The 21,384-nt window shown below is 63.8% G+C and overlaps 2 protein-coding genes across 2 annotated transcripts in view; both read left to right on the forward strand.

The window, feature by feature from the left end:
* INAVA (innate immunity activator) overlaps nucleotides 1–1,655 on the forward strand; it is a gene marked incomplete at its 3' end in the record, with an annotated part of 7,137 nt that extends 5,482 nt beyond the window's left edge. The window contains 1 exon segment of the mRNA XM_079763773.1: nucleotides 1,629–1,655. Coding sequence (XP_079619899.1) covers nucleotides 1,629–1,655 — 27 coding nt within the window.
* A 2,728-nt stretch (nucleotides 1,656–4,383) lies between these two features.
* On the forward strand, nucleotides 4,384–20,431 carry LOC307094734 (maestro heat-like repeat-containing protein family member 7; the record flags this gene model as incomplete). The annotated part of the gene is made up of 20 exons (XM_079763774.1): nucleotides 4,384–4,491; nucleotides 4,606–4,691; nucleotides 5,051–5,180; nucleotides 6,657–6,743; nucleotides 7,743–7,850; nucleotides 8,731–8,866; nucleotides 9,855–9,943; nucleotides 11,166–11,315; nucleotides 11,853–12,007; nucleotides 12,739–12,883; nucleotides 13,978–14,153; nucleotides 15,290–15,427; nucleotides 15,924–16,038; nucleotides 16,723–16,863; nucleotides 16,988–17,164; nucleotides 17,939–18,097; nucleotides 18,745–18,846; nucleotides 18,935–19,037; nucleotides 19,388–19,447; nucleotides 20,298–20,431. The coding sequence occupies 20 exons, from the start codon at nucleotides 4,384–4,386 to the stop codon at nucleotides 20,429–20,431; spliced, it is 2,499 nt and encodes an 832-aa protein (XP_079619900.1).
* Nucleotides 20,432–21,384: the final 953 nt, after the last annotated feature.

A 21,384-nucleotide genomic window follows, 5' to 3' on the forward strand; every position in this document is an offset into this window, starting at 1 on the left:
GCTGGTTGGCTAATGGGTGTGTGTGTTTTTTTTAAAGAAATACATTTTCATTCATTTCAGAGGGAGAGGGAGAGAAACATCCATGAGGAGAGAGAATCATGGACCGGCTGCCTCCTGCACGCCCCCCACTGGGGATCGAGCCCAGAACCCGGGCCTGTGCCCTGACCTCCGGGAATCGAACCCTGACCTCCTGGTTCACAGGTCGACGCTCAACCACGGAGCCGCGCCGGCCGGGCCCTGAAGGGTTCTTTGTGCCGAGGACCTGTGCCCGTCCCCCAGGGTGGCCGAGTGGGGAGCTGGGGAGCAGGTGGCTGGACGGGGCGGGGGGGGGGGGGCCTCTTGGGCCATCGGCTTCCCCTTGGGGAGGGCGGAGGTCTCCCTGGCTCCGAGCTGGGTTCAGAGTCCCTTCCCCGAGGACGGGGGGCCGGGGGATGAGGTGGCAGCCTCGGGAGGGGGTCCCCCCAGGCGGGGGGCTGGGCTGTGGTCCCGGCCGGGTGTGGCTCCCTCCGGCCCCTCCCGCCCTGCAGGGGTCGCTCCAGCACCCCGCACGGCGCCCCCTGGAGCCTGTCCCAGAGGGAGCCGTGCCCGGAGCTGAGGAGCAGGCGTTTCAGGTAGCGGGGGGCCCTGCCTGGCGCTCCCCGGCCCAGGAAGGGGCAGGGCGGTGGGGAGGGTGGGCAGATGGGTGCGGGCAGGCAGGGCCAGGCTCACCCCCACCCCGTGTTCAGCCCCGGGGACCAGGCCCCTGTGGCTTTGGGGCCTGGTTGGCTGAGGCCTGGGTCTTCCTTCTGGGAGGGGAGGGGGGGCTGGAACACCAGGGTCTCCGGGGAGGTGGGGGCCCCCGGGTCCGAGGCCCATGCCCCTCCGTCCAGCTGCATTGTGGGTAACGAGGCGCGGGGTGCGAGTACTGGAGACCATTGCGATGGATGAGGCCCAACGTGACCCGGGGCTCCCCAGCCACAGGCCAGGCCGCGGCCGGCTCCGAGGAGGGGGGGGCGGGGAGCTGGGGGGACCCCCACACGAGGGGTTCCTAAGGAGGGTGGGGATGCCCAAACCGGTGTGGCTCAGTGGACAGAGCGTCGGCCTGCGGACTGAAGGGTCCCAGGTTCGATTCCGGTCAAGGGCACGGACCTTGGTTGCGGGCACATCCCCAGTGGGGGGCGTGCAGAAGGCAGCTGATCCATGTTTCTCTCTCATCGATGTTTCTACCTCTGTCTCTCTCCCTTCCTCTCTGTAAAAAATCAATAAAATATATTAAAAAAAAAAGAAAGAAAATACTTTTATTGATTTCAGAGAGGAAGGGAGAGGGAGAGAGAGAGAGAAACATCAGTGATGGAAAAATCACGGATCGGATGGAAAAATCACAGATCAGCTGCCTCCTGCACGCCCCCTACTGGGGATCAACCTATAACCCAGGCACGTGCCCCGACCGGGAATCGAACCCTGACCTCCTGGTTCCGAGGTCGACGCTCCACCACGGAGCCACGCCGGCTGGCGAGCAGGCTCCTGTTTAAGGGGACCCTTGTGTGTGGCTCGAGAAAGATGTTATAAACGCCCCAATGGCCCTGGGCAGGAGAAACGTTCCCCACCCCCTGATCTCAGGGGTGCTTGTCTGGGGACCCCGAGTGCAGGGCGAGGAGACCCGGGTCAAGCAGTAGCTCCCGGTCCACAGCCGTGTCCCTGGGCCGTGTCCGGGCCTCCGGGGGCCCCTCTCCTAGGGCAGGCTGGGATTGCGAACTGGGGACCGGGACGGGGAAGAGGGGGTGAAAGCCTCTGCTCAGGGGGCTCGAGGGCCTCGGCGGCAACTCCCGGGGGCAGAGCGATGGACGCCAGGACTCGGCGGGCACTTCCGAGTCTGAGATGGACAGAGAGAGTGCGGGGAGCGGGGAGGGAGAGAGAGAGAGAAACATCGATGTGAGAGAGACATCCATGAGTTGCCTCCCGCCTGCCCCCTGACCGGGGTAGGGGATCAAGTTCGTAACCGAGGCACATGCTCTTGACTGGGAATCGAACCCGGGACCCTTCGGTCTGAGGGCCAACGCTGTAACCACTGAGCCGCCGGCCAGTCTGAGGGCCCTGGGGAGCTGGGGTGAACCGGGGCCTTCGGAGGGTCCCGTGTCTTCCACGGCGGCGAGGGACAGGGAAGCCGGCGGCGTGACCCAGCCCGGGGCACGGCTCAGCCGGTTCCTTCTCTTGCCCGGGCCCAGCGCCTGCCTCCCGCGTCCTCGCCCCTCCTGGAAGGAGCGCCCGCCCGCCCGGCCGGGTCCCCGTCGTCCTCGGAAGCTGCGGGCCGCCGTCCACCGATGAACCCGAACCCCAGCGGGCAGAGAGCCGGCAGGGTGTCCTGCCCCAAGCCCAGGAGGCATGTGCCCTGCTTGCCCAACCTGACAGGTGAGCATGGGCCCCGCCCGGTCCGAGCCCAGGGCAGGGGCTCCGGGGCCAAGGCCACCGCCCACCGCCCGCCCTCCAGAGAGAGGACCCCCCCAATCAGGCTGGGATCCCCCGACGCTGGCTGTCCCCTCCCAGCTCTAGCCTCGGCAGGCCTGTCCCTTTCCAGAGCTGGCTGCTCGAGACGCGGGAGCTGGGTGGGGACCAGGACACTGTCTGGGCTCGGAGGGAGGCCCTGCCCAGCTGGACACCTTTTGGGGGACCCGGTTGCACCTCAGGTTCCCCCACGTGCCCAGGACTCCCAAGTCTGCGGCTGAATTCCAAACTCTGTTTTGTTTTTTCATCCTCACCCGAGGCTATTTTCCCCACTGATTTCTAGAGAGTGTGGGAGTGAGAGGAGAGAGAGAGAGAGAGAGAGAGAGAGAGAGAGAGAGAGAGAAACATCAATGATGAGAGAGAATCATGGATCGGCTGCCTCCTGCACACCCACACTGGGGATCGAGCCTGCAACCCGTGCCTGTGCCCTGACCGGGAATCGAACCCTGACCTCCTGGTTCCTAGGTGGACGCTCAGCCACGGAGCCACGCCGGCCGGGCTGATTTGGGGTCTCCAGCCCGTTCACCTTCAGGAATGTCGGTGCCCGTGTGGGACCCGCATTGTGGCCGCCGGGGGTGACTCCGAGGTCGCCCTCTTTCCACGCCTCCATCCCTGGCCGTGCCCGGCGCCCAAACCCCGGAACCAGGGCCCCACGTCGTGGTCTTTCCACGGAGCTTCTGAGTCCAGACGGGGCCGCGGGCCTGGAGGAGCTGCTTCTCGGAGCCGGGGTCCCCCCCCGCCCCCCCCCCCAGGCCCCAGGGTCCCCGCTGGTTCCTGGGCTTCCTGGGCAGAGGGTGGGGAGGGGCTTTGCTTCCCGGCCGTCTCGGGGGGGGGGGGGCAGCTGAGCCCCGCCCTCCCGATGGCATCCCCCCTGCAGGCTTGCGCCAGTCGGAGAGAGAAGCCTACCAGTGCATCCTGGGATTCCTGAGAGCCGGAGAGATGGTGAGGGCGTGCTTGGGACGTTCTAGAGCTGAGCCGGGAGCAGAAAACAGGCCGCCGCCTGCTCTCTTGGGGGTTTTTTGTTTGTTTGTTTGTTTTTGCGTTTTTAAAAATCCTTATCTGAGGATATATGTGTATATATATATTCTTTTTTATTTTTATTGATGTCAGAGAGGAAAGGAGAGGGAGAGAGAGAGAGAAACATGAATGATGAGAGAGAATCATGGATCGGCTGCCTCCTGCACGCCCCCTACTGGGGATCGAGCCCACAACCCGGGCCTGTGCCCTCACCTGGAATCGAACCCTGACCTCCTGGTTCCTAGGTCGACGCTCAACCACTGAGCCACACCAGCTGGGCCTGAGGATATTTTTCCCATTGATTTTTTTTTTTTTAAAGAGAGAGTGCGGGGAGGGGGGAGGGAGAGAAAGAGAGAAACATCGATGTGAGAGAGAGACACAGCCATGAGTTGCCGCCCGCCTGCCCCCTGGCCAGGGTAGGGGATCAAGTTCGTAAGCGAGGTACATGCTCCTGACTGGGAACCGAGCCCGGGACCCTCCGGTCTGCGGGCCGACGCTCTAACCACTGAGCCGCCGGCCGGGGCTCCCTTGGGTTTGGAGTAGGAGCCCGGGGCTGGGAGAGCACCTGCTTCAGCCTGTAGGCGCCTCCCGACTAGGGCGTGTGGGGTGGTCAGGACCCTGGACAGGTTGTTCCTCACAGACCCCGAGCCCCCGGGCCCCAGGGGCGGCAGAGGGGCGGAGACCCTGGGGAGCGCCTGGCTGGAGGGTGGGGGGGTTAGGGGGGGCAGTCAAGCAGCTGGTCTGAGGCGGGGTTGGGCGTGAGCGGCCCAGGTGTGGCCCGGAGCAGGCCGGGGGGTGGGGGAGGGGGCAGGGAGCAGGCCCGGGCGGGGGGGCGTGTGGGGGGGCAGACGGCTGCGTGCTCTGTCCTAGTCCGAGTTGGACAAGATGACGTTCCTGCGGGCTGTGGACACCCTGGCCGGCGCCGTCCGCGCCCAGGCCAACGGCTCTATGAACGATTACATATGCAAGACCCTGCTGGCCAAGAAAATCGAGGTGAGGGCCGCCCGGCCGGGCTCCCCGGGGAGGGAGGTGGCCCCCCCGGGCGGAGGGCGCAGGTCCCAGGCGTCTCTCTGACGGGGGGTCCCTGCCTCTTCCCGGACCCTCCAGACCCTGATGCTGGAAGAGGGCGGCGGCAGCGAGCTCCTGACCAGCAGCGTGCGCCAGCAGGCCATGCTCTCCGTCGTGGCCCTGAGGTTCCCCCTGCGCCCCCCCTCCGGCCGCGGGGTCTCCCTGCTCAGAACGGGGGGCTGGGAGGAAGGGCCAGGGTTTCGGGGTGTGGGTGGCAGGACCCCCCATGACTGCCCCCTCACCTACCAGCACCCGGGGTGGGGGTGGGATCCCCCGGTTTCACTCCTGGGAGCCTCGGAGGACGTGGGTGTGGGGAGGGCTCTGAGGGGGGGGCCCATGCGAAGGGGTTTGGGGCTCAGATCCCCGTTGTTCCCCGTGCCCCCCGAGACCGCAGCTGAGAAGGTTCCTCCAAAGGGTCCCAGGCCCCGAACCCGGCGCCCCCGAGCGCCCCCCACAGCCCCCTGTCCTTCCCGCTGCCCCCCAGCCAGGTGGACCCCCCGTTCCACCTGGACCTGAAGTTGGACCTGGTGAACGCGGCCGTCGCCTGCGTGTTCTCGCTGCCGCTCATCGAGCCCAGTCAGGACCGCAAGGACAGCGCCAGCCTCTACCTGCAGGTGAGCCCCACCTCCAGGGGCGCCCCGACGTCCAGGGCAGCCCCCGTGGGGGGAGCTGGTGCCACAGAAGCAGTCCTAGTCCCAAGGGAGGACCCTCGATCCTAAGCGCCCCCCGAAGTGCCCAAAGCGGGGTTAATCCCGTGCCGCTGAGCCCCATCCCGAGGGCCGGCGCCCCGCCGCCGAGAGCCTCCTGCAGCCCCAGGGAGTCGAGTGGAGGCCTGAAGAGGTTAGAATCGCCCCCCACGCTGGCCCTTCCGTGGAGAGCCCCCCGAGCCCCAAAGAGCAGGGCCCAGACTCCCAGGGCGGAGCCAAGGCCCTTAGGGGCCAACCGGGTCCCTAAGGCCCAGCGAGTCCTGGAGGGCAGAGCCCGGGTCCCCACAGCCCTGCGCGCGGGTGAGGGGTTTGACTTCATTTGATGACTTAGGAGTCCCCTAATGAAGTTCATAACAATGTCCCTACCTATATAGTTTAACTTTAAAAAATGTGGCTCTCCAAAGAAATGTCAATCGTCGTGCTGTTGATAGTTGGCTCCGTGGACCAATGAGTTTGCCGACCACGGGCTTAGCGGAGCAGAGGGGCAGGCCCGGCTCTCCCGGGCCAGGCTCAGCTCTCAAGAGCGACCGCCTCTTCCGCTCCCGAGAAAAGGGACGTGGGCTTTTTAAAATCATCAGGGTGGTGGCTTCCCAGGTGACCCCCCCCCCCCCCCGAGAAGGAGATGCCCCTCTCGTGGCTCAGGAGGCTGAACCACGTCCACACAACCACACTCACGTGCCTGCCCCGGTGCACGCACAGGCCCGCCTGCCCCGGCGCCGGCGGGCGGTCTTTCCACTGCGCTGAGCTGCGTTTTAATTCGTCTGAGAAGTGTGGGCTGCGTGGACTTTTTAAATATATATTGTTACTGATGTCAGAGAGGAAGGGAGAGGGAGAGAGAGAAACATCCGCGAGGAGAGGGAATCACGGACCGGCTGCCTCCTGCACGCCCCACGCTGGGGATGGAGCCCGCAACCCGGGTGTGTGCCCTGACCGGGAATCGAACCCTGACCTCCTGGTTCATAGGTCGATGCTCAACCACGGAGCCACGCCAGCCGGGTCACAGCCTCTGTCTCAAGAGCAGTCGAATGAGGAAACCCGGGTTCTAGGGCCTCGCGGACCGATAGAATACCAAATCCCCCCGGTTTTTCCAATAGAAGTTCCCTCGGTCCAGCAGAACGACTCTCCTGGGGAGGGTCCCGGGGGCTGTGTGTGCGGGGAGAACCCCGACATGCCCGCCTTCCACGACTTGGCCTTCCTTTGGGGAGGGGCCCACCCGTCCAGCCTGCGGGAGGCCCGGGAAGGCCGGCGCTCGGGGAGACGGGAGTGTGGCGGCCCAGCTGGACCGGCCCCTGAGGAGGGCCTGGGGGGCGGGGGGCTGCCCAGGCGCCGACGGGGAGGCCATGGCTGTCTGTCCCCCCAAACCCCACACGTCCTGTTTGTCAGACGGTCCAGGCCTTGGACGACATGCTGCAGGCCCTGGTGATGGAGGGCCTGGACCCCAACATGGCCATGCTGCAGAGGATGCTGGAGGTGCGTGTCGGGGGATCGCACAGGGACACGGGGTGGTGGGGTGTCCCTCCAGCCCAGGAGCCTAGGCCCCGACAGCTAAGCCCAGTCCGAAAGGAGTCCAAATACCCATTTGGATATATATACACCGAGTGGCCAGATGATGATGATCTCTGGATGCATAATAATCTGGCCACTCAGTATATATGTATTAGAGGCCCAGTGCATGAATTCGTGCATGGGTGGGTGGGGTCCGGCCAGCCTGGCCAGGGGGAAGGGACATGGGCGGTGGGCCGGCCTGCCTGCTGGTCGAACTCCTGGTCGAGGGGACCATTTGCATATTAGCCTTTTATTCTATAGGATAGACACTGAGTGGCCAGAGTATTATGTGTTCAGAGATCATCATCATCTGGCCACTCCGTGTGTGTGTGTGTGTGTGTGTGTGTGTGTGTGTGTGTGTGTGTGTGTATAATATATATATATAATTTTATTTATTTTTATTCTGTTAATCTTCACCCAAGGATATTTTTCCCATTGATTTTTAGAGAGAGTTGCCCTGACAGGTTTGGCTCAGTGGATAGAGTGTCGGCCTGCGGACTGAAGGGTCCCAGGTTCGATTCCGGTCAAGGGCATGGACCTTGGTTGCGGGCACATCCCCAGTGGGGAGTGTGCAGGAGGCAGCTGATCGATGTTTCTCTCTCATCGATGTTTCTAACTCTCCATCCCTCTCCCCTCCTCTCTGTAAGAAATCAATAAAATATATTTTTTTAAAAAAAGATAGAGAGGGCGGAAGGGAGAGGGAGAGAGAGAGACAGAGAGAAACATCGATTTGAGAGAAGCACATCGGTGGGTTGCCTCCTGCAGGCGCCCCAACCAGGGCCCGGGCCGGGGATGTGCCGGCAACCGAGGTCCATGCCCTTGACCGGAATCGAACCCGGGACCCTTCAGTCCGCAGGCCGAGGCGGGAGGGGCCGCGGCGGGAGGGGCCGCGGCGGGAGGTGCTGACCCCGCTCCCCCCTCCAGATCATCCTGCCGTGGCTCACGATGTCGGAGCTGGAGCAGGAGCAGACCCGGGCCGCGTACACCATCGCCCACATGCTGCGGTTCACCTGCAACTTCCCCGAGCTGCTGGTGAGCCTGGGCGGGGCCGGCGGGCTCTCTGCGCCCGGGCACCCGGCTGGGCCCGTGGCTCCAAGGGCAGCGCCAGAGGGTGGCCAGGACACCGATCTTCCCCTGCGTCATGCCTGCCCTGCTCCTGGGGGGCATGGCCCTCGGCCGAGTGAGCCCCAGTGGGCAGACGCCCTGGTGGGGGGCCTTGGCCTAGACCAGCGGTCGGCAAACTCCTTGGTCAGCAGAGCCAAATACCAACAGCACAACGATTGACATGTCTTTGGAGAGCCACGTTTTTTAAACTCAAACTTCTTCTAACGCCACTTCTTCAACATAGACCCGCCCAGGCCGTGGTGTTTTGTGGAAGAGCCACACTCCAGGGGCCAAAGAGCCGCATGTGGCTCGCGAGCCGCGGTTTGCCGACCACAGGCCTAGACCTAGATCCACAGCTAATGGGTTTTAGGATGTTTTTTTGTTGTTGTTGTTAATCCTCACCTGAAGGTATTTTTCCATTGATGTTTAGAGAGAGTGGACGAGAGAGGGAAACACAGAGAGAAACATCGATGCGAGAGAGACACATTCATTGGTTGCCTCCTGGCACACGCCCCCACCAGGGCCCGGGCCGGGGAGGAGCCTGCAACCCAGGCATGTGACCTTGACCGGAATCGAACCCGGGACCCCAGGTCCGCTCTATCCACTGAGCCACACTGGCCGGGGGGGTGTTCAGGGGTTCGGCTGCCCCATCTCCCTGGGGGCTGAGGCGGAAGGAAGGGCTCTCCCTGTGTGGAGCCGGCCGGGTGGGGGCCACCTCCGGGCAGGCGATGGAGTGAAGGTTGGGGAGGGGGGCTGATGCTCCCTCCGGGAGGGTGCCCCGGGGGACCACCGGCACCTCTTCCCCCAGCACCTGGCCGACTTCTCCATCAGCGGGAGGCTGATGGGCATCTTGGGCATCTTCTGCATGAGCCGCAGCCCCCACGTCAGCGCGGGGGCCTCCGAGGGGCTGCATTACCTGTTCAAGGTGTTGGTGCTTCACAGAGGTAAGTGGTGGGGCCCGGGGGGGGGACGTGGGGGGCCTGTGACTGCAGCTGGGGGGACCCACTGGCCCACCAAACCGACCACCCCCCGTCACGGGGTCAGGCCCAGCGAGGGGCGGGTCCCCGACGGCCGGGCACTGGCGGGCGTTCGCTGCAGGAACTCAAAACCCATGGCTGGTGCAATGCCTGCTGCTGCTAAGAGATTCTAGAAGATTCTTGGAGGGAAAATGGGGGGTGGGGGAGGGCTATACGTGCAGCCGCCTAGGAGATCACCTGGGTCCTCAGCACTTGAGCCTCCCCTGCTGGGTGTGGCTCAGAAGAGCCTCCAGTTCGGGGAACAAACTGGGAAGTCCTGGCCTGGACTCTCTCTCGGGGCCTGGATGTTCTCGGCACTGGGAGAACCAGATACCGGCAGCCACACAGGCTCACAGGGGCGCCAGAGGGTTTGCAAATACCCGCAAGGGCGTTTCAGAAAACGTGGCTTTTCAGTCCCACCCGTGAGGATCTTTTCCCATTGGTGTTCAGGGAGAGCGGGAGAGAGAGGGGGAGACCGAGAGAAACATCGATGTGAGAGAGACACGTCGATGGGTTGCCTCCTGCACGCGCCCCGACCAGGGCCAGGCTGGGGAGGAGCCTGCAACCAATGTGCATGCCCTGGACTGGAATCGAACCCGGGACCCTATCCACTGAGCCACACCGGCGAGGGCTACCTTGGCTTTGTGTGATTCGAGAGGATGTACCCCCAGAAGGGTGCTGGCCGAGCAGTGGGGGTGGGGCGGTCCATGCGCCTGCCCGCCGGGTAGGGGGTCAGCGGCCCCAACCGCCTCCCCCTGCACAGCTCTCCCCCGACCCTCGGCCTGGCCCTGGGCACGCTCCCCCGAGCCCTGGGTCACACGTGGAACCCTGCGGGTTGGAATGGAGGTGGCGGGGGGCTCGGCGGGGCGCCTTCTCCCCGCGGAGGCCCCGCCCCTCACGGCTGCTCTGGGTTCAGGTGTGAAACACAAGACGGAGCTGATCCTGAAGGACCTGCAGAAGCACTTCCGTGGGGCGTGGCTGGTCTACATCGAGGACCTCACCATGGTAACGCTCCCTGCCCGAGGCGTGGGGGTGCCCGGTGGGGAGCGTGTGCAGGGGAGAAGGAGGGCCTGTCTGGGGCCACAGAGGCGTACCCCCCCCCACACACAGACACATACACACACACACACACAGACACAGGGGCGTGTCCCCCATCACGGCCCATTCCCCTAGCTCAGTGGTCGGCAAACTCATTAGTCAGCAGAGCCAAATACCAACAGGACAACGATTGACATTTCTTTGGAGAGCCACATTTTTTAAACTTCAACGTCTTCTAACGCCACTTCTTCAACATAGACTCGCCCAGGCCGTGGTATGTTGTGGAAGAGCCACACTCCAGGGGCCCAAGAGCTGCCTGTGGCTCTCGAGCCGCGGTTTGCCGACCACGGCCCTTGCTGCACTGGGTTGATTGAAGTTTGAGGTCACACCTTTCTCCCCACTGCACTCAGACAAGTCTTTCTAAAATACAAATGCCATCCTGGCATTCCCCGCCAGACTCTGCACTGACTCCCGGTTTTCCTTTTTGAAATCTATTTTCATTGATTTCAGAGAGGAAAGGAGGGGGAGAGAGAGAGAGAGAGAAACATCCATGATGAGAGAGAATCATGGATTGACGGCCTCCCGCACGCCCCACACTGGGGATGGAGCCCGCAATCCAGGCGTGTGCCCTGACCGGGCATCGAACCATGACCTCCTGGTTCATAAGTCGATGCTCAACCGCTGAGCCACGCCGGCCAGGCCCTTATTAGCATTGCTCACACTCGCCTTGACCAGCTGTTTACCGGATGGTCAGTCCCCCCTGGCCCCGGCAACAGGGCCAGGCCGGGTGGGGACTCAGCGCCAGGGCAGCGTCCAGAGGATGGGCAGCGTCAGACACGAGGACCTCGCCGCAGACGGCCCGTCGCCTCGCCCTGCAAGGCTGTCAACTCACTGAGCATCAGACTCACGTGCCCTGGGGCCCCCTGACTGACTTGAGTTCCAAGGTCCACACGGAAGCACCTTTTGCACAGTCCCCGGTGCCGCGTGGTCCGGACCCTCGTTCCTACCCGGGGACGTCGGCGCTGGAGGCCCCTGGCGCTGGGCCTCCCACCTGGGACAGCCAGATGCTGGCCAGGGCCTGGCCCCCGCTGCACCCTGGTGGCTGGACTCTGGGCGCCCGGAGGCCTCGGGGGATCCCCGGGCTGGGAGAACCCCCCGGCAGCGGCCACAGCGCCGTCTCTTTCTCCAGTTCTTCAGGGAATTCCTGACCCCGGAGGAGAGGATGGATGCCATCATGGTGTTCATGGAGGCCATGGCCAACGCCGGGGAGGACAACGTCAGGGCAGCGTCCAAGATCCTGAGAATGACCTTGAAGTCCTCGATGCCGGAAATCAGGAAGGTAGCCGCCGCGAGGGGCCGGGCGGTTCAAGATCAATGTCAGGGTTCCTCCTTCCTGTTCTTCTTCTTTTTTAAAAAACTTTTTATTGATTTCAGAGAGGAAGGAAGAGGGGGGTCACCAATAGGCTGCCTCCTCCTGCACGCCCCCTACTGGAGATCAAGCCGGCAACCCCGGTCAGGGCACAGGCCCGGGTTGTGGGCTCCATCCCCAGTAGGGGGCGTGCAGGAGGCAGCCGGTCCATGATTCTCTCTCATCATGGATGTTTCTCTCTCACCCTCTCCCTCTCCCTTCCTCTCTGAAATCAATAAAATATATATATTTTTAAAAATTTATTTTTCAATTTCCATTGATGTGCAATATTAGGTGAGCTTCCAATCCTCCTCCCTGTGCGCCCCGCCCTCCACAGGGGTGCCCGGCTATGGGGGTGCCCGGCTATGGGGGTGCCTGGCTATGGGGGTGCCCGGCTATGGGTCTCCTGATGAGCGGGGGGGTTGGGCATCCAGGAAGGAACCTCTGTCTCCCTCCCCCCGAGCTCAGGTCCCGGAAATCGTGGAATTCATTTACCACAATATGAACCGAATCACCGAGGCCACGGCCCAGGAGACCATGAGGAAGGTCCTCCAGCTTTTGGCCCAGGCCTACGCCGACGACGTCATCCTGACCTTGCTCAAGATGCAGGACCAGTCCCACAGGTGGGCCCCCCGGCCGGCCCCACGCGCCGGCCCCACGGGCTTCCGATTCGCTCCTTCTCAAATGGATCCGATTTCTTCTCCTTTTTTTAAAAAAAAATATATTTTATTGTTTTTTTTACAGAGAGGAAGGGAGAGGGATAGAGAGTCAGAAACATCGATGAGAGAGAAACATCAACCAGCTGCCTCCTGCACGCCCCCCACTGGGGATGTGCCCGCAACCAAGGTACATGCCCTTGACCGGAATCGAACCCGGGACCCTTCAGTCCACAGACCGACGCTCCATCCACTGAGCCAAACCGGTTCTGGCTTCTTCTCCTTAATCCTCACTCGAGGATTGTTTTCCATTGATTTTTCCATTGAGTGGGAGAGAGAGGGAAAGACAGGGAGAAATATCCATGTGAGATAAACACATCGAGGGGTTGCCTCCTGCACGCGCCTAGACCAGGGCCTGGGCCAGGGAGGAGCCTGCAGCCGAGGTAGGTGCCCTGGGCCGGAATCGAACCCGGGACCTTCGGTCCACAGGCGGACGCTCTGTGCACGGAGCCACAGCGGCCAGGGCGAGGCAGCTTTCACCGACTGGCTCCCCTCTCGGTTTTCCGTCCCCACCTCGCTCACCTCTGCTCGGGTCGGGGTGGTGGCCTCGTTCTGCCCGCTTTGAGTTTGGTTGGCACTGGGCCGGGGAGCCGGTGGGGCCGTGGGGGTGACCAGCCGCTGCGCTCCTGCCTCCGCAGGGGGAACCGCAAACCCTGGGAGATCCTGGCGTCGATCCCCCAAAGCTACGTGGTGATCATGGAGCACCTGCTGCGGAGGCTGACGCTGCACCTGAAGCGCAGGGCCCCGGAAGCCAGCGACCGGACGCAGATCTCCCCGCTGATAGTAGGCGGGGCGCCGGGGCTGGGCGGGGCGCTGTGTCTGGGCGGAGCGCTGGGATTGGGCGGGGCCCTGTGGCTGGGCGGGGCCCTTGTCTGGGCGGAGCGCTGGGATTGGGCGGGGCCCTGTGGCTGGGCGGGGCCCTGTGTCTGGGCGGAGCGCTGGGATTGGGCGGGGCCCAGTGTCTGGGCGGGGCCCTGTGGCTGGGCGGAGCGCTGGGATTGGGCGGGGCCCTGTGGCTGGGCGGGGCCCTGTGGCTGGGCGGAGCGCTGGGATTGGGCGGGGCCCTGTGGCTGGGCGGGGCTCTGTGGCTGGGCGGGGCCCTTGGCTGGGCGGGGCCCTGTGTCTGGGCGGAGCGCTGGGATTGGGCGGGGCCCAGTGTCTGGGCGGAGCGCTGGGATTGGGCGGGGCCCAGTGTCTGGGCGGAGCGCTGGGATTGGGCGGGGCCCTGTGGCTGGGCGGGGCTCTGCTCAGGCCATGCTGTCCTGAGCTCCTTGGGCCTCTACCTCCTCCTCTCAGTGTTTGGGGGGACATTCCAGAGTCTGGGGTGCGATCCGAGGGAGGGTGTCGCAGTCCGTGCCTCGTAGGGGGACAGGACAGCTTCTGTTTCTCCCTGGGTGGCTTAGGGAGGACCCACACCCCCAGGCCCTGGTTAACTCTCAAGGACGGTGAGACAATAAGCAACGGGCACTGATGGGAGCACTTTAAAGTCATGGCGTTCTGCATGGCCGGTGTGGCTCAGCGGGTGTGGTTCAGCGGGTGTGCATTGACCCAGGAACCACGAGGCCTCCAGTTCCATCCTGGTCAGGGCGCATGCCCAGTAGGGGGCGTGCAGGAGGCAGCCAATCCATGGTTCTCGCTCATCATTGATGTTTCTATTTCTCCCTCTCCCTCCCTCTCTGAAATCACTAATTAAAAAAAAAAAGGAAAAAAGAAATGAAAATAATAGCATTCTAGGAACTTCCCTTGATTTTTTCTGGCTCTCACGCCTGGGGTTTCTGGACCAGCCCATCGAGGTCACTGTGGGTGGAGGTTTCCTAGTGACAGGACCCGGGAGCCGAGGCCAGCGATGCCCACGTGCCCGCTCTCCGCCCGCCCAGGCCACCAGGGCCCTCCACGAGCTGCTGCTGGAGCCGTGCCGGCGGATGGAGGTGCAGATGCTGTTCCCGCCGCTGTTCCTGGCGCTGCTGATCCAGACGGCCTTCCTGGTGGTGGAGGGGGGTGCCGAGGCCGCCCAGAGCGACCAGCATGTCACCAGGTGGATGGACCCCGTCAGGTACCGCTGCTCCCCGGGGCCCACCCTCTGAACACCCCCATCCGGGTATCCCCTGCCACCTCCCGACCCCGTCACACCCCTGGCCAGGACACGGGGCTCCCCACACCCCACCGTAACAAGTTTCAGTGGGCTTTTACAATTTTTTTACGTTTTATTGATTTTGGAGAGGAAGGGAGAGGGGGAGAGAGAGAGAGAGGGAGAGAGAGAGAGAGAGAGAAAGAAACATCCATGACGAGAGAGAATCACGGATCGGCTGCCTTCTGCACGTCCCCTACTGGGGATGGAGCCCACAACCCGGTTATGTGCCCTGACCGGCAAGCGAACCCTGACCTCCGGTTCATAGGTTGATGCTCAACCATTGAGCCACACCGGCCAGGCTCAGTGGACTATTTTTTTTTTTAAATTTTTTATTGATTTTAGAGAGGAAGGGAGAGGGAGAGAGAGATAGAAACATCAATGATGAGAGAATCATGGATCGGCTGCCTCCTGCACGCCCCCTACTGGGGACTGAGCCCGAAACCCAGGCAGGGGCCCAGACCGGGAATCCAACCTAGGACTCTTCAGTCCTTAGGCCGATGCTCTATCCACGGAGCCAAACCAGCTAGGGCAACTTTTTTTTTTTATTATTTAGTTGTTAAATCCTCACTCGAGGATATTTTTCCAGTGATGTTTAGAAAGAGTGGAAGAGAGAGGGAGAGACAGAGAGAAATATCGATGTGAGAGAAACATATCCATGGGTTGCCTCCTGCACGCGCCCCGACCAGGGCCCGGGCCAGGGAGGAGCCTGCAACCGAGGTACGTGCCCTTGACCGGAATCGAACCTGGGACCCTTCGGTCCGCAGGCCGATGTTCAACTACCGAGCCACGCCGGCTGGGCTCAGTGGACATTTTAGACGACTTTAATTCTGGCTGCTGGGCTGAGGCTGGGATTCTGTGCCCACAGCCCTGGACTCAGGCCCTGCCCCCCGCTGGCTCCCCGCCTCCCCGCGGGGCCTGGTCCTCACGTGTGAGCCGGGCGCCTGCGTCTCCACGGGCGGCCCCACCCCCAGCAGGTCGCAGGGAATTTCCAGTGGGCAGGGGGGGGAGGGGGGCTGAGGGGTGGCTGACCCCCCCGTCTGCTCTCGGTCCCTCCCCAGCTCCACCGTCGAGGCCCTGAAGGCGCTGATGTGGAGCACGGGCTACGGGGACTCCGTGTCCCACGTGCAGGCCCTGCAGGGCTGGGATCTGCTGACCAGCCCCGAGAGGCACTACGAGGGCGTCACTGTGCTGGCCCGGTGAGCCGTGCTGGTGCCTGCCCCGGCCCCGGCTGCCCCTGTGTGCCTGTTCCGCCCCCCCCCCCCCCGGGTGCCCCTGTGTGCCTGCCCCGGGCTCCCTGGGTGTCCCTGGGTGCCTGCCCCATCCCCCCCCTGTGTGCCTGCCCTGACCCCCCCGGGTGCCCCTGTGTGCCTGCCCCGACCCCCCCCGGGTGCCCCTGTGTGCCTGCCCCGGCCCCCCCGGGTACCCCTGTGTGCCTGCCCCGGCCCCCCCGGGTGCCCCTGTGTGCCTGCCCCATCTCCCCCCTGTGTGCCTGCCCTGGACCCCCCGGGTGCCCCTGTGTGTCTGCCCCGGCCCCCCCCCCCCCCCGGGTGCCCCTGGGTGCCTGCCCCGGGCTCCCTGTGTGCCTGCCCCAGTCCCCCCTGGGTGCCCCTGCTAAGCCTGGGCTGCGTCCCTGGCCCCGGGCCCTCCTGTGGGTGCCCCAGCGGCCCGGCTGACCCCAGCCCCGCGCCCCAGGGCCATGGTGAGCAGGGACTGCTGGCACAACGGCCCCGTGTTCAGCCTCATCGTCCAGACGCTCCGGGAGCAGGACTACCGGGACCACCGCACGGCCTTCGTGCTCCTGACGGAGGTGGGTCTTCCGGCTGTCAATCAAAGGTGCCCACGCCGCTGCCACGGGGGCCGCACGGAGGAACACGGGCACCTTCCCGCCGGTGTGGGTCCCGAAGCCGCGCAGCTGGTCTGAACGTGTCTGGTTAGCTTCTGTCTTTTTAAAAAAATATATATTTTTTATTGATTTTTTTACAGAGAGGAAGGGAGAGGGAGAGTTAGAAACATTGATGAGAGAGAAACATCGACCAGCTGCCTCCTGCACGCCCTCCACTGGGGATGTGCCCGCAACCAAGGTCCATGCCCTTGACCAGAATCGAACCCGGGACCCTACTGGCCGGTCGTTAGGCTTTTATATATATAGGTTATCAACATCACCTATGTCTATCGTCTATGGATCGATCAATCGGTCATCTCTGCCTGTCTCTCTATCACCTGTCTACCTGCCTACCCTCTCTGAGTGCGTTCACTCCCCCAGCGCCCGGTGGGTGTCACAGATGCCCGGGGCAAACGTGTAAAATAAACCAACGGCCCCAGAGCCACAGGGTGTGGGGTTCCCTTCCCTGAGCTCGGCCTCTTGCTGGTCCCTCCCCTCCCCCACCCCCCCGTCCCCTGGCACAGGCCTGTCCGCACGCCCAGCCAGGAGCCCAGGGTCCACGCCTCCCTCCGTGCCCACCGCCTCCGTCTCTCTCGCCTCCCTCGCCAGCTGCTCCAGTGCCGGGACGTGGCGGCCACCGTGGACGACGCCACCATCCGCGTCCTGGCCGGCTGGTTCCAGTGCGAGGACCCGGCCACGGTGATGCTCCTGCTGCGGGCGGCCGAGACCTTCACGCTGCACGGGAACATGGTGCGGGGGCGGGCGGCTCCCTCTGGCTGCCCCCCGGGCGGGGCCGGGCTGAGAGCCTGGGCTCCCGGGCGACCGCGGCCCGGACCGGCACGAGCATCCCCGGGCCGTCCCCGTCCCTCCACAGGCCAGGCAGCTGGGCCTCCTGCAGCCCTACGTGCTCAGCTGCCTCCACGCGGAGGACGAGGGCGTCGTCACGGAGACCTTCCGGGTCCTGAGGTGCCTGGTGGAGCACCTCACGTGGCAGAAGTCGCCCTCCTTCCTGGTGCAGCTGGTCTTCACGCTCGGGCCCTTCTTCGAGGCGGTAGGGCCCCCCCCCCCCCCCCCCCCGGCTCATTGCCCAGCTCCAGGCGGCTGGGGAGAGCGGGGGTGTGCAGGGCGTTGGGAGGAATGATCTGGAAGGCCCTGCTGGCTTGGCGTGGATGCCATTCTCCGGGGCTGATGGCTTATGTCCTCTCTTCTTTTTTCTAAAAGAGATTTTTTAAATATATATTTTATTGATTTTTTACAGAGAGGAAGGGAGAGGGAGAGAGAGTTAGAAACATCGATGAGAGAGAAACATTGATCAGCTGCCTCCTGCACAGCCCCCACTGGGGATGTGCCCGCAACCAAGGTACATGCCCTTGACCGGAATTGAACCCGGGACCCTTCAGTCCGCAGGCCGATGCTCTATCCACTGAGCCACACCGGTTAGGGCCTATAATAGATTTTTATTGATTTCAGAGAGGAAGGGAGAAGGAGAGAGAGAGAGAGAGAGGAGCATCCATGATGAGAGAGAATCATGGATGGGCTGCCTCCTGCACGCCCCACACTGGGATGAGCTTGTGCGTGCAGCCCCGGCCTGTGCCCTGACCGGGAATCGAACGGTGACCTCCTGGTTCATAAGTCAATGCTCCGCCCCGGAGCCACGCCGGCCGCCGGCTCACGTCCTCTCGAATAAGGATTGTACACGGGGAGAAGGGGACAGTGTCGGTGGGGGAGGGAGGGGCCTGGGGGCCATGCGGTCGGTCAGGGGGCTGAGATCGGGGGCCGATCCCTGGTGACGGCGGACGGAGGCGGAGGGTGTCTCCTCGCTCAGGACTCGGAGCACCTGCGCCTGAACGCCTTCGAGATCTACGGGGCGCTCTTGGCCAAGGTCAAGAGGTCGTTCCTGGTGGCCCCCCTGAAGCAGCAGCTGCTCAGCTCGCTGGTCCTCCTGGTGGCGCACCTGGCGGACAGGGATGCCCGCGTGGCCCAGGTGAGCGCCAGGCCGGTCCCCACCGAGGCGATGCCGCTGGGCTGGGGGGCTGGGGGGGGGGCGCTGGGGAAGGGGCTTCGGCCCTGCATCGGCCCGTGGCCGGAAGGGTCCCGGGTTCGATTCCGGTCAAGGGCACATGCCTGGGTCGCAGGCTTGATCCCCAGCAGGGGGCGTGCAGGAGGCAGCTGATGGGTGTTTCTCTCTCATTGATGTTTCTAACTCTCCCTCTCCCTTCCTCTCTGTAAAATCAATAAAATATATATTTTTAAAAAGTAAAGTAAATCGCCCTGACCGGTTTGGCTCAGTGGATAGAGCGTCGGCCTGCGAACTAAAGGGTCCCAGGTTCGATTCCAGTCAAGGGCATGTACCTTGGTTGCGGGCACATCCCCAGTGGGGGGTGTGCAGGAGGCAGCTGATCGATGTTTCTCTCTCATCCATGTTTCTAACTATCCCTCTCCCTTCCCCTCTCTGTGGGAAATCAATAAAATATATTTTTAAAAAATAAATAAAAAAGTAAAGTAAATCCCCCGCCAGTGGGAACATTGTCTGGGGACTCTGCCCTTCCCCCAACCCTGGGTGTCCCCGCCCGGCGTCTGCCCCTCCGCGCCCCCCAGCCCCGCTCCCAGCTCCGGCCTCCCCCTGCCCAGATCTGCCGGCGGGCCCTCTGCCGCACGGCCTCCCTCCTGGGCTGGTGGCGGCTCCGCGCCGTGTTCGCCGACAGGGACCTGTGGACGATCCTCAGAGCCCTGGTGAGCGGCGGCCTCCGTGGCCGGGGACCCAGGGCGGGCGGTGTCCCTGCCGCGTGGGGCCCGAGCTGACCGGGAGCCTGTCCCCCAGCTGGAGCGGGAGGCCGGCCGCGGCCAGTGGCTGCTGACGCAGAGCCTGGGCCTGCTCCGGAGCCCGCAGGCCCCCGTCCGCCAGGCCGCCGTGTGGTTCACAGGTGGGCGCCCTCTGCTCCCTGACACCGTGTCCTCGTCCCGGGAGGCCGGTCCCAGGAGGCCGGGCCAGCAGAGCTCCCAGGCGGAGGGTGTCAGGGTTGGGGGTGCTCGGTGGGAAGCTCAGAGCCCGGTGGGAGCACAGGGGTCCCCTGTCCGTTCGTCCCCCCCCCCCGGCCCCCTTCAGAGAAGCAGGGACGGTTCACCTTCCTGGGAAAAGTGCAAAGGGGAGGCTGGCGTCCATGTCCAGTTTGGGGAGGAGGGAGGGACCAGCGGAGGGAGGGAGGGGCCCCCAGCAGGTGCAGCCAGGCCCCTCCCCGCCTCCGTGGGGCCCTGAGTGCTGTGTGCCCCGCAGGCCAGATCATCCAGAGCCTCGAGGTGGCCAAGGCCAGCGACATCGCCGAGGCCTGCGCGGGTGAGTGGCAGAGGGGATCCCGAGGTCACCCCGGAGAGGAGGGACGGGAGAGGCGCATCCCCAAGGCGCTGAGGTTGGGGTGCTGGTCAGGGCCCTCCTGCCCCCCACGTCCACTCACTGACCCCACTCCCTCGGGGCCGTAGACTGTCCATCGGACCCAAAGGTGGCTCCCCTGGTGGCTCCCCCTCCCCCGAGCCTGTGGCAGGAACGTGGTGACCAAGCAGCGTGGCCCCCAGAGGAACTGAGGCTCCTGTTTCAACGCCACCAGCACCCCCCACTCCTGTCTCTGTGCACAGCCTCCTGGGGAGCCCCTTCCCCCTCCCAAGGCCTGCCCCCCCCCCCCCCCCGAGCCCGGCAGCGTCTCTGGGCCAAGTGCCCGGCGTTTCTTTCTTTCTTTTTCTTTTTTTTAAACATATTTTATTGATTTTTTACAGAGAGGAAGGGAGAGGGATAGAGAGTTAGAAACATCGATGGGAGAGAAACATCCATCAGCTGCCTCCTGCACACCCCCCACTGGGGATGTGCCCGCAACCAAGGTACATGCCCTTGACCGGAATCGAACCCGGGACCCCTCAGTCCGCAGGCCGACGCTCTATCCACTGAGCCACACCGGTTAGGGCTCTCTCTTTTTTTAAAATATTTTTATTGATTTCAGAGAGAAAGGGGGAGAGAGAGAGAGAGAGAGAGAGAGAGAGAGAGAGAGAAACATCCATGATGAGAGAGAATCATGGATCGGCTGCCTCCTGCACGCCCCCCACGGGATCGAGCCTGCACCCCGGGATGGAACCGTGACCTCCTGGTCCGACCCCTCAGCCACGCCGGCCGGGCACGCCCGGCGCCTCTGTTCCAGCCCTGCGGTCTGCGCGCGGAGACCCCGACCCCACGGTCAGCTGCCTCGCCACACAGACCCTGCACGTCCTGGAGGCCGGCAAGAGCCGGCCGGCCCGAACCCGGACCTCCTGGTTCTGCTGCTGGAGACGCTGAGGGAGCCGCTCCGGACGGACGGGCGGACGCCGCACCCTCGGGTGGCGGCCCCGAGCGGGCGGCTCCTGAGCCCTGGGCTGGAGACGGAGGGCGTGGCCTGCGCCACCTTCACAATAAAAGGAGGAACTTCTGCCCTGGCCGGTGTGGCTCAGTGGATAGAGCGCCGGCCCAAGGGGACTGAAGGGTCCCGGGTTCGATTCCGGTCAAGGGCGCGCGTACCTCGGCGGCAGGCTTGATGCGTGTGGGAGGCAACCAGTCCCTGTGTCTCTCACGCTGATGTTTCTCTCTCTCTCCCCCCCCTTCCTTCCACTCTCTTTAAAACTCAGTGAAAAATGTCCTCAGGTGAGGATTAACCACAAGAAAGGAGGGACTGTTGTGGGGCAGGCGTCCTGGTCTTCCCATGGGAGTCCGTGCCCAGCGGGGGGCAGCCACCCCTTAGCAGTGGTCCCCTGGACCCAGGCCTCGCCCAGCCACCCCTCCGCCCCTCCCCGCTCCTCCAGGTGCTCTGAGGCCAGAGCCGGGGATTCTCGGGAACCGTCCACCTGCCTCCGGTCCTGGGAGCTGAGGCATCCAGGCTGAGCCAGGGGTTCTGGGCGGGGCTCCTGGGCCCGTGGTCGGCAAACCGCGGCTCACGAGCCACATGCGGCTCTTTGTCCCCTTGAGTGTGGCTCTTCCACAAAACACCACGGCCTGGGCGAGTCTATGTTGAAGACGTGGCGTTAGAAGAAGTTTACGTTTAAAAAATGTGGCTCTCCAAAGACATGTCCATCGTTGTGCTGTTGACATTTGGCTCTGTGGACGAATGAGTTTGCCGACCACTGTCCTGGGCCGGCCAGTCTCTGCTGGTTTAGGCCGGAGCGGGGTTGGTTCAAGGGCATCGCGAGCTCGTACAAAACCCCCGGGGAGGCCCGACCCCCCACGGAGAAGGGCCCCCAGGAATCACACCCCACCGG

This window comes from Cnephaeus nilssonii (assembly GCF_951640355.1).
Source record: "Cnephaeus nilssonii genome assembly, chromosome: 23".
NCBI classification, from domain to species: Eukaryota; Metazoa; Chordata; class Mammalia; order Chiroptera; family Vespertilionidae; genus Cnephaeus; species Cnephaeus nilssonii.